At 46.1% G+C, this 12,609-nt stretch overlaps 1 protein-coding gene across 2 annotated transcripts in view; it reads left to right on the forward strand.

Moving 5' to 3' along the window:
* The window catches only part of FAM185A (family with sequence similarity 185 member A), an 87,018-nt gene that overhangs the window by 11,491 nt on the left and 62,918 nt on the right, over positions 1-12,609 (forward strand). For both annotated transcript variants that reach the window (XM_050936953.1, XM_050936954.1), the window contains exon 3: positions 5,033-5,125. In XM_050936953.1, the coding sequence (XP_050792910.1) occupies positions 5,033-5,125 (93 nt within the window). The remainder of the gene's footprint in view (positions 1-5,032; positions 5,126-12,609) is intronic.

Here is a 12,609-nt window from a genome sequence, read left to right on the forward strand (position 1 = left end):
AGTTCATTGAGGGGCAAATCCTAACAAGCCTTTATAGATCCCAGGGGCCAGCTGTGCCCAGGGGCTGCTCCTCAGACCAGGTTCTCCCCCCACCCCCTGAACTCCCCTGGAGGGAGCAAAGCCCCTCCCCACCCCATCCCAGCAGCCCCCACCCCAAGTCCACTCACTGGCTTTGGGCCACTGCAGCCCCCCTGCAAAGACAGTGGCATGGGTAGTGGGGAGCAGCCACGCCCCCTACCCCTCCTGCCCAGGCTGCAGCTCACCCCCCGGGGGGTGCTCCTGCAAGCTGCAGTGGATGCATGCGGGCGCCGGCCTGCCACCGCCGCCCCTCCCGGAGCAGGCTCAGAGCCCTGCTCCCCAGTGGCTCACATGCCCGGGAGCTGCAAAGCCCGAGCGTGGTGAGGGGCGAGGTGGGGGGGCATGGGGGCCGCCGACCTCATGCATCTGCTACAGCCTGCAGGAGCCCCCGGGGGAGGTGCCAGGCTGCAGCCTGGGCAGGAGGGGCGGGGGGCATGGCTGCTCCCCGCTAGCAATGCCACCGACTTTGCAGGGCTGCTGCCCCCTGTGCCACGCCAGCTCCTCCATGGCTGGGGCTTGCCGCCCCTGCAAGCCAACGCTCTGGCTCTCCGGTGCTTCCAGAAGGCAGCTCCTCCATGCCGAGCCAGGTCATCGCTTTTTTAGAGCTATCATATTTCAACAATCAAAAAAGAGGATGGAGGAGATCCCTACCCGAGTCCCGCCTCCATCCCCTCCCTCCCACTCCCCACCACTCTCAGAACCCCTAACCCCCCTGCTCCTTTTCCCCTGACTACCCCCTCCTGAGACCCCACCCACCCTAACTGCCCCCCTAGGACCGTACCCCCACCTGTCCCCTGGCTGCCCCAACCCTTATCTCCACCCCCTGACAGCCCCCCAACAGAATTCCTAACCCATTCAACCCTCCCCCTGCTCCCTGTCCCTTGACTGCTTCTATTCCTCTCCACCCCTGCCCACTGACTGCCCCCCCAGAACTCCCAACCCTCCCCCTGCTCCCTGTCCCTTGACTGCTTCGATCCCTCTCCACCCCTGCCCCCTGACTGCCCTCTCCTGAGACCCCACCCACCCTAACTGCCCCCTTAGGACCATACCCCCACCTGTCCCCTGGTTGCCCCAACCCTTATCCCCACCCCCTGACAGCCCCCCAGAGAAACTCCTAACCCATTCAACCCTCCCCCTGCTCCCTGTCCCTTGACTGCTTCGATCCCTCTCCACCCCTGCTCCCTGACTGCCCCCCCAGAACTCCCAACCCTCCCCCTGCTCCCTGTCCCTTGACTGCTTCGATCCCTCTCCACCGCTGCCCCCTGACTGCCCCCTCCTGAGACCCCACCCACCCTAACTGCCCCCCTAGGACCGTACCCCCACCTGTCCCCTGGCTGCCCCAACCCTTATCCCCACCCCCTGACAGCCCCCCCAGAGAACTCCTAACCCATTCAACCCTCCCCTGCTCCCTGTCCCTTGACTGCTTTGATCCCTCTCCACCCCTGCCCCCTGACTGCCCCCCAGAACTCCCAACCCTCCCCCTGCTCCCTGTCCCTTGACTGCTTCGATCCCTCTCCACCTCTGCCCCCTGACTGCCCCCCCAGAACTCCCAACCCTCCCCCTGCTCCCTGTCCCTTGACTGCTTCGAATCCCTCTCCACCCCTGCCCCCTGACTGCCCCCCCAGAACTCCCAACCCTCCCCCTGCTCCCTGTCCCTTGACTGCTTCGATCCCTCTCCACCCCTGCCCCCTGACTGCCCCCCCAGAACTCCCAACCCTCCCCCTGCTCCCTGTCCCTTGACTGCTTCGATCCCTCTCCACCCCTGCCCCCTGACTGCCCTCTCCTGAGACCCCACCCACCCTAACTGCCCCCTTAGGACCATACCCCCACCTGTCCCCTGGTTGCCCCAACCCTTATCCCCACCCCCTGACAGCCCCCCCAGAGAACTCCTAACCCATTCAACCCTCCCCCTGCTCCCTGTCCCTTGACTGCTTCGATCCCTCTCCACCCCTGCTCCCTGACTGCCCCCCCAGAACTCCCAACCCTCCCCCTGCTCCCTGTCCCTTGACTGCTTTGATCCCTCTCCACCCCTGCCCCCTGACTGCCCCCCCAGAACTCCCAACCCTCCCCCTGCTCCCTGTCCCTTGACTGCTTCGATCCCTCTCCACCGCTGCCCCCTGACTGCCCCCTCCTGAGACCCCACCCACCCTAACTGCCCCCCTAGGACCGTACCCCCACCTGTCCCCTGGCTGCCCCAACCCTTATCCCCACCCCCTGACAGCCCCCCCAGAGAACTCCTAACCCATTCAACCCTCCCCCTGCTCCCTGTCCCTTGACTGCTTTGATCCCTCTCCACCCCTGCCCCCTGACTGCCCCCCCAGAACTCCCAACCCTCCCCCTGCTCCCTGTCCCTTGACTGCTTCGATCCCTCTCCACCCCTGCCCCCTGACTGCCCCCCCAGAACTCCCAACCCTCCCCCTGCTCCCTGTCCCTTGACTGCTTCGAATCCCTCTCCACCCCTGCCCACTGACTGCCCCCCCAGAACTCCCAACCCTCCCCCTGCTCCCTGACTGCCCCCTGGGACTCCCTTTACCACCAAGCTGCTCCAGCCGCTGGCTCCATGTGGAGCGAAACTAAACAAGCTGCCGAGCACCCTCCCCCTCCCCTGCAGAGTGCTACGATGTGATGCTGAGGCAGGGGGAGCAGGGGAGGGACTCTGCCTGCTGGAGGCCAATGGGAGCAGCTAAATCAGACCGAGGTGCCCAATCAGCCGTGCCGCACTCCGCTTGAGGGGGAGGGAGGAAAAATCCCAGACAATTGCACCGGCCCTGAGCAAACCCGACAGCCCCACCCCGCCGCTTGCCCGCAGGCCGCACAGTGAGCCCACGCGGGCCGCATGTTGTGCAGGCCTGCTGTAACGTAACAGTGAGGCCTGCAAAGCCTAGAGAGGAATGCTTGTGTTGCCCATGGCTGGTAGAGTTGGGGAGCTGACCCATGGTAGTCATAGAGGAGGCTTCCTCATGCAATGGGCAGGTGGTAGTGAGGTGCCTCACAACCCTGGGTGCCCCGGGAAGCATCACAAATACCAATGCCAATTCAAAAAAATCTCAAATTAGACCTTAGTGGTGGGAGTTTGTTGCTTTTTTGGAGTGCTATTGTTAAAAATATTTTTAGGTCTCAATCTAGCAAAGCACATGAGTAAAGTTAAGCCCCTGTTTAAGTGCTTTGCTGGTTGAGGCCCTCAGATTTTTTACTCAGATTTACTGCAGAAACGTTCAATACAATTAGTCCTTGAAATAATACTGTCATACATTATTATTTTAATGTCTTGGTGTAAATCAATTAAAATTACTTCGAGAACAGCTTAAGCTTTTCTGTAGTTCCTGACTGAGACAGTCTTTGTAAACATCCTTGCTCTTCAGTCCCTCAAGACCTAACTTTTGTGCATCTTTGAGACCTCTTCCTCTTTAAATTTCATTAGTTTGGTGACTTCGGCAGTAGATTTCCTGTTTGTCAGAAGTTTATTTACTTTATCTTCCCTTCTTTCTGACATTATTCCTGAATCACTGTCTTCTGTTTCATGTTGGTTCTGTGCTGCAGCCAAATAGCTCCAAATATTTCTGAAAAGGGGGTACAAGCACCAGATGTTAATGTAATCTTATTTGAATTGCTGAACTTTTATTTTAAGTTAGTTTCTTTTAGGAAAATAGAAATGTGAAATACATTGTTTTGTTTAATTACAGAGCATTGGCACTGTTCCTCTTTGCTCTAAATTGTTTTGTATCTAATATGCAGGAGAGTTTGGTCTGAGTAAAAACTGCAGTATATAGTCCCTATATAATAATCTGCACATCCAGGTTAAAGTCCTACTTCATCTAGGTCCCAGGATGCAATGCAAATAAACCCCAAAGCCCATCCTCTTTAAATATTACCTTTCTGCATTCAGATTTCCTATTTTCTGCAGGTGATTGTTTCAACCATCCATTGGTTCTACTGTAAAGAATGAAATAAACATGGTATAATAGCCTGAATTTGTTAACCAAACATATTTCCTTTCCTTTGCATGCCTTTAGTATGTGTTTCAGAAACTGTTAACATATAAAGCTACCTTTTAGATATGCTTTCTGGTCAGGTTGGTAGCCAAAAATGCATGATTTGTAGAGAGGAGGGTAAGAAGTCTTGGTGAGTCTTTCACACGCCCTAGTAAGATATTACATAGTGACACTTGCATCTCAGGAGAAGCTGTGTGTCCTTAAAGCTGCTGAGTAAGTGGAGTGATCATATCAATTTCTGAGGAAGGGGTAAGAGAAAAGAGGGTCACAAATATGAAAGATATTTACACCCACTTTTGCTGAAGACTTATTTGTTCTCAAGCTGTAGACCCTCAGCTGCCTCCCCCTAATACGCTGAGCATTTTACTGGTCTCGCTCTCCTGGCTAGTATTTTCCAATAGAAAGTGAAACTGGTAAAACTTGGTAGTGGTAGGTTTTGGGACTTGGGGCAAAAATTACCCAACTTCTATCAATTAAAATTACCAAGTGACTTTTTAAGGCTTGATATCTGTACAATGACGTAACATTTTAACACAAGCTTGGTATTATTGGAAACCTCGCATTACAGGATTTCAAGTGGGATGAACCACAAAATATTGTGAAATTATTGGTATTAAAAAAGTAAAATCATGTTGCCTTATGTTATTATTTCCATGTTTAAGTTAGTGATACCATTTGGCTCTAAAATATTTGCTTTCATAAGAAGAGAACTGGGCAGAGTGAATCCACTTGTGTATATTTTGAATCATAAACAAAAATGAATTTGGTTTTAGCCACAGTGGAAAGATGTCTACTTCAAAATTACTTAGCGCACTTGGCAGTTTTCCAGAAGAAGCTCAATAAGTGGAATTGCTGAGGTTTGCAGATTTAGAGTGATTTGAACAGTGGAGTTTGAAAAAACCAAAGATAAACAGAATCTGAAACTAAACTATTTTGATACATATATTTAATTTATTTTTCAGAGTCATAAAATCCATGTACGAACTAAAGGAGGCAAAGTGATCTGTCTGGGAACTCTTCATGGAAATGCAGATATTCATGCAGCAGAGAAAAGTGTAAGCAAAAAGTGAAGTCTTCACTTTTGGGGATTGTTATGTTTATAATTCAAGTTGTCTGATGTAAAGTAGGTAAATGCTGAGAAATGTTTATGTACCGCAACTTGATTCTGATCAGCTAATCTTCATCTCATTCTTACCTGGTCTACCCTCTATCTGGTCGTTGTCTTTTTCATATGGCTAGTCCACACAGTGCATTAGTCCACACCACAGGGATGTAAATTCTAATGCACACTAACATATTGCGCACTATCTGGCCTGTATGTACCCAGCTGATGTGCGCTGAAAGTTCCCTAGTGTATGTTAATGTACTGTAGTCTGTTTGAAACAGGATTACATTCAAACACACTAGGGAACTTTTACTGACTGCTAGTAGTGTCCACACAGGCCAGATAGTGATGCTAGTGCAGTGGTTCTCAACCAGGGGCGCACGTACCCCTGGGGGGTGCACAGACGTTTTTCAGGGGGTACATAAACTCATCTAGATGTTTACCTAGTTTTACAACCGGCCACATAAAAAGCACTAGTGAAGTCAGTACAAAGTAAAATTTCATACAATGACCATTTATACTGCTCTGTATACTGTACACTGAAATGTAAGTACAATATTCATATTCCACTTGATTTATTTTATAATTATATGGTAAGAATAAGAAAGTAAGCAATTTTTCAGTAATAGTGTCCTATTTTTTAAACACTTTTGTATTTTTCGGGCTGATTTTGTAAGCAAGTAGTTTTTAATTGAGGTGTAACTTGGGTGTACACAAGACACATCAGACTCCTGAAAGGGGTACAGTAGTCTGGAAAGGTTGAAAGCCACTGTGCTAGTGCACATTAGTCCACACCAGAGGGATATAAATTCTAATGCACCATGTAGACAAGCCCTTAGACTGTTAGCTCTTCAGGGCAAGAACTGTCTTTTTCTTATATATGTACATTGTCTAGCACAGTGGAGCCCCAGTCCTGACTGGGGGGTCTAGTCACTACACCAATACAAATAATAATAATGAAGAAATCCTCTCTCACTTGTGGAGAGATCAGAGACTGGAACTCAAGATTTCTTATTTTGTCTTTTTTATAAAGTATGTCAGTTAAATTACTAAACTAAGATTCAAATCTGGTATCTTGCTGACAAGACTACTTTTTGTATCTTTGACTGTTTAACTTGCTTCATTTTAAATTTTGCACGTGAGGTCAATCTATAAATATGAATTCTACCATAGTAGATTTAAATGCTAATTTTTGTTAATAAATAAAAATCATTCTCCTTTTATTCTACCATAGGAACAAATTAACTATGGAATAAGTAGATGCAACTCTATCAGTTCCAGCTTAGCTATGACTCCTTACATTAGGATTAAATTGTCCAAAATTTTTAAATATGGGTGCCTGAAATAGTCATCTAAATCCATACTTAAGTTCCCAATTAAGAGTGACTTGATATTCAAAAGTACTGAACACCCACAGCTAACACTAAAGTTAATGAGAGTTAAGCGTCTCTGAATCAGTTGATTTATTTACATTCTTTAATATGGATTTAGCTGCCTAACTCTAGGGCAACCAAGTTTAAACATGTTGGCCATAACGTTTTAACAAAAATTGTGTACAAGATAGTGTGCAATGGATTTTAATCACATCTAATAATTTCAGGACGGTAAGGTCAACAAAACTAAAGCAGAAAATGGTTTGTGTATATCTGGGTAGTTGTTAGGGTAAAATACCAGTGCTGAATGAGAGTATGTAATCTAATTATTCAATGGTAATACTAATCATACAATGTAAACTGAAGAGTGTGGATAATACAAACCAGTTTTAAGGTAGAAGTAATTCATATTTTCCAGCAGATGGCATCATAAGGCGAGTTTCATGCCACTGTGCTTCATTTGCCTTTCTTAATGGTAAGAGAGATAAGAGTATTCTCTACAGCTACCATTCCTTGGACCAGATCTGGGCCCCTGCTTCAGTGGTGCAAAGGGACTCTAAAGCTGTCCTAACTAGACAGCTGAGAATTCCTCTGACTATGCTACCCCCGCCTGACCTTTTAGCATACAGTCATCTGGAGGAAGCGTGTGACTTGACCTTGGGCCTAATCTGAGGGGCCTTTGCTTTTTCATGTTAAGTAAGATTCAGGGTATGTCTACACTACAGGATTATTCCAATTTTACATAAACCGGTTTTATAAAACAGATTGTATAAAGTCGAGTGCATGCGGCCACACTAAGCATATTAATTCGGCGGTGTGCGTCCATGGTCCGAGGCTAGCGTCGATTTCCGAGCATTGCACTGTGGGTAGCTATTCCGTAGCTATCCCATAGTTCCCGTAGTCTCCCCGGCCCCTTAGAATTCTGGGTTGAGAGCCCAGTGGCTGATGGGGCAAAAATCATTATCGCGGGTGGTTCTGGGTAAATGTCGTCAGTCATTCCTTCCTCCGGGAAAGCAACGGCAGACAATCATTTCGCGCCCTTTTTCCCTGGATTGCCCTGGCAGACGCCATAGCACGGCAACCATGGAGCCCGTTCAGCTTTTTTTTTTTTTTTTACAGTCACCGTATGTGTAGTGGGTGCAGCGGACATAGGCGATACTCCAGCGCTACACAGCAGCATTCATTTGCTTTTGCATGATAGCAGAGACGGTTATCAGTCGTTCTGTACCGTCTGCTGCCGGTGTAAATTGGCAATGAGATGACGGTTATCTGTCATTCTGTGCTGTCTGCTACTATCATGGGTGCTCCTGGCTGAGGTTGGCTGGGGGCGCAAAGGCAAAACTGGGAATGATTCCCCGAGTCAATCCCCCTTTATGGTTTCTAAAAATAGAGTCAGTCCTGCCTAGAATATGGGGCAAGTGTACGAGAGAACCAATGTATCAGAGAGCACAGCTGCCCCGTGTCAGATCCCGCAGAAATGATGAGCTACATGTCATTCTAGGGGGTGCCACTGCAACAACCCCACCCGTTGCTTCCCTCCTCCCCCAAACTTCCTGGGCTACCATGGCAGTGTTCCCTCCATCTGTGTGAAGAAGTAATAAAGAATGCAGGAATAAGAAACACTGAGTTTTTAGTGACATAAAATGAGGGGGAGGCAGCCTCCCGGTGCTATGACAGTCCAGGCAGGACATTAAGCAGTGCGGGGGAGAGAAGCCCAGCATGCCGCTGCTATGACAGTCCAGGCAGGACAGAAGCTTTTCTTTACACAGGAAAGGGAGGGGGCTGATGGAGCTCAGCCCCAGTTGCTATGATGAAGACGGTTACCAGCCGTTCTATACCATGTACTGGGAATGACCGAGAATCATTCCTATTTTCACCCAGGCGCCCCCGGCCAGCCTCACCTGAAGCCAGCCAGGAGCACTCACGGGTTGATAACAAGGACGGTTACCAGTCCTACTGCACCGTCTGCCACCAGGCAGGGGACAGGAGTGGATACTGCTCTTCACTGCTGCAGCATCGCGTCTACCAGCAGCATTCAGTAGACATAGGGTGACATTGAAAGAAGTCAAGAAACGATTTCTTTCCCTTTTCTTTCACATGGGGTGGGGGGAGTAAATTGATGAGCTATTCCCTGAACCACGCCAGACAATGTGTTTGAACCTACAGGCATTGGGAGCTCAGCCAAGAATGCAAATACTTTTCAGAGACTGCTGGGGACTGTGGGATAACTGGAGTCCTCAGTACCCCCTCCCTCCCTCCATTTGAGTCTCTGGCTTCCCATTACGCTTGTCACACAGCACTGTGTAGCCTGTAGATTTTTTTTTCAAACGCTTTGTCATTTCATCTTCTGTAACGGAGCTTTGATAGAACAGACTTGTCTCCCCATACAGCAATCAGATTCAGTATCTCCCGTACGGTCCATGCTGGAGCTCTTTTTGGATTTGGGACTGCATTGCCACCCGTGCTGATCAGAGCTCCACACTGGGCAAACAGGAAATGAAAATCAAAAGTTCGCGGGGCTTTTCCTGTTTACCTGGCCACTGCATTCGAGTTCAGATTGCTGTCCAGAGTGGTCACAGTGGTGCACTGTGAGATACCGCCCAGAGGCCAATACTGTCGATTTGCGGCCACACTAACCCTAATCCGATATGGTAATACCGATTTTAGCGCTACTCCTCTCGTCCGGGAGAAGTACAGAAACCGATTTAAAGAGCCCTTTATATCAATATAAAGGACCTTGTAGTGTGGACGAGTACAGCGTTAAATCAGTTTAACACTGCTAAAATTGGTTTAAACGCGTAGTGTAGACCAGGACTCAGAGTAATGTAAGGGGCCATATGTCAAAGCAGATTCACTTGTTTTACAACATACTAGCTTTGGCTCTCTTCTCGTATATGTTGGTGTAAATTAGGATTAACATGAGTAAGTCATTTTGTCATAATCTACTCTCATTTACATCCATGAATTGAGTGGAGTTACTCCAAATTTGCCCTGATTTTACCGAGAGTAGAATTTAGCTATGGAGTTGCAACAGTGTAAAGCCAGTGTCAGATCAGAATCAGACACATAAGTATTTCACGTATTAGAATGTGACATTTGTATTGTAATACAAAAGTACAGCCTATCTAAAGATACTCTAATGTAATGGATGCATTTTAACCTTAGAAATATTACTATTTTTTAATATAAATGTTCTGCTAAAATGTGATTTTTTGAAGCAATAAAACATTCAAATAAATTTCATACAGCTTTTAATATTTGGAAATGTACTTTGCTAAAAGCCCATAATAATTTATGTAATATAGTTAAGGACTACTCTGCTCTCAGTAACACCTTTATAAATCCACAGTATCTTTATATAGATCATTGGAGTAACTTTGAATTTACAGCCGTGGCACTTGGAACAGAATTTGTCCCATAATGTTTATCTACAAAGTAATGCAGTATTTGGACAGTCAGTTTTTAGAGTGTGATATTAGGCTTTTCTCAAATAGCAGTTTCTGTTAGTAATCAGGCTGCATTATATCTGCAATGTGTGCTGTTGTTACGTTTTTGTTCCATTAGTGGTAGTCGTCATTATGTAGTTATGGGTTTGTCAGCATTTCCATTATAAACCCGAAATGTGTGGGGTTTCTAGCTATGCTCTATAATTTCTTCTGGGCTGAAATTGGACACCCAAGATTTCAGCCACAAAGGGAGTTGTTTTCTAAAACACTAGACAAAATGAAGAAAAGTAAGAAATAGTCAAGGTGCTTATAAAACAAAGAATGAGAGCAAAAATAAATAAATACATAAGAAAGAAAATATAGTTTGCTTCTTACTTCAAGTATTTTTTATTGAGACTTGGAAATTAATGCACTATTGCAAACTTGTCATGAAAACTTGCCCAGTCACAAAATCTACTCACTCCTATTTACTATACTGATGAATGAACTAATGATATTTTACTTGCCCACCTAAAGAAAACTAATGACCCTGTGCATTTAGGTAAAATGAGTTTTGCAAGGCTGAAGTAATGCATCTAAAAAGTATAACTGAGTTCAAAAAAGACTTAGATGTGTTCATGGAGGATAAGTGCATCAGCGGCTACTAGCGAAGATGGAAAGGGACACAACCCCATGCTCTAGGTGTCCCTATACCTCTGACTCCCAGAAACTGGAAATGGACGACAGGGGATGGATCACTTGATAATTGCACTGTTCTGTTCATTTCCTCTGAAGAAAGTGGCACTGGCCACTGTCAGAAGACAGCATACTAGGCTAGATGGATCATTGGTCTGACCCAGTATGACCATTCTTATGTTCTGATCTTCCCCAGAACGAATGGAATTCCCCAAGAATTTCTGGTGGATTGATTGGTGAAAACACTTATTTCGGTGGGAAGTCATTGGCTAGTCTACACTTGTAGGGTCTTCTATAACACTTAACAAAACCAAACCATTCAGATTCTGCCAAAAATCCATAAAAGATAAACAATTCAATATTAAAAATAGTCACAGTGAGGAGCCCCCTGTTTTACCCATCTTCCTCTGTTTACAGTATGTGTCTTAACTGTGTATCCTGCTTTTGTGGGCATGCACTTGTGGGCGAGATCTGAGGTGATTTTAGAATTTTGAGGTGCCTTGAAATGCTCATTCCTCACCTCAGTAACTTTCAATAGTAACTAGCTGCCTCATTGCACTTCACCTCAATAGCAACCATTGCATCCAGTAACAAATAAGCACATTAGCTGTCTATCACTGATAAAAATGTTAAGCGGTGAAATTGTTAATGATGTTAATATTTAAATTTGTCATCAGCAGGAGCCAGAGTTAATACCCCATGAGGATAAATGGGGAATTTCACGCCTCTCAGAACTATTGTTTCAGGCTTTCTTTGTGTATTCAGGAAAGCAGCTCTGCAGCTTTACACTTAGGCTGTATCTACACTAAATGTGTTTTTGCTAGAATTTTGCTGCCTATATTTCCGTTCCACTGATAGTACCAATGATGGCTTCACTAATATAGATGGGGCTCCAGGGGGTCACCAACATTTTAAACAACATGACATCTAATTCTGTTCTGAGTAGGTCTTGATGACCTGATGCTTAAAATGCCAAGAGCCACCATTGCCTTGGCTACACTAGCACTGCAACAAGAAGAAACTAAGGCCACATCTACTCTACAGAGTTAAGTTGACTTAAGTTAAATCAATGATCATAAGGTGCTTTAATTACATCAGTTGTGCACGTCCACACAATTTTCTTTGCATTGGCGGAGCATGTCCACAGTCAATGCTCTTGCACTGATAGAGAGCATTGCATCGTGGGAAGCTATCCCACTGTGCAACTCACCGAGCTCTGGGAGCTCTGGGAATGGATTGCGATGCATCATGGGGGTGTGCTTACCATCCCATGATGCAGTTTGTTTTGTCTCATCATTTCATGGGCTTCCAACTTAGTTTCGTGACGTTTTTTAACAGCCCTTGTAAACTGTGCACCTGTCATAAACAGATAGCTAAGGGTTAATGTCTCTTTCACCTGAAGCACCTGACCCCAGGACCAATCAGGAAACCGGATTTTTTTCAACTCTGGGTGGAGGGAAGTTTGTGTCTGAGTCTTTTGTCTGTCTGCCTGCTTTCTCTGAGCTTTGGAGAAGTAGTTTCTGCTTTCTAATCTTCTGTTTCTAAGTGTAAGGACAAAGAGATCAGATAGTAAGTTATATGGTTTCTTTTCTTTGGTATTTGCATGAATATAAGTGCTGGAGTGCTTTGATTTGTATTCTTTTTGAATAAGGCTGTTTATTCAATATTCTTTTAAGCAATTGACCCTGTATTTTGTCACCTTAATACAGAGAGACCATTTGTATGTATTTTTTCTTTCTTTTTTATATAAAGCTTTCTTTTAAGACCTGTTGGAGTTTTCTTTTCTGGGAAATTTCAGGGAAATTGAGTCTGTACTCACCAGGGAATTGGTGGGAGGAAGAAATCAGGGGGAGATCTGTGTGTGTTGGATTTGCTAGCCTGATTTTGCATTCCCTCTGGGTGAAGAGGAAAGTGCTTTTGTTTCCAGGACTGGGAACGGA

This window comes from Gopherus flavomarginatus, chromosome 1 (assembly GCF_025201925.1).
Source record: "Gopherus flavomarginatus isolate rGopFla2 chromosome 1, rGopFla2.mat.asm, whole genome shotgun sequence".
Taxonomy (NCBI): Eukaryota; Metazoa; Chordata; order Testudines; family Testudinidae; genus Gopherus; species Gopherus flavomarginatus.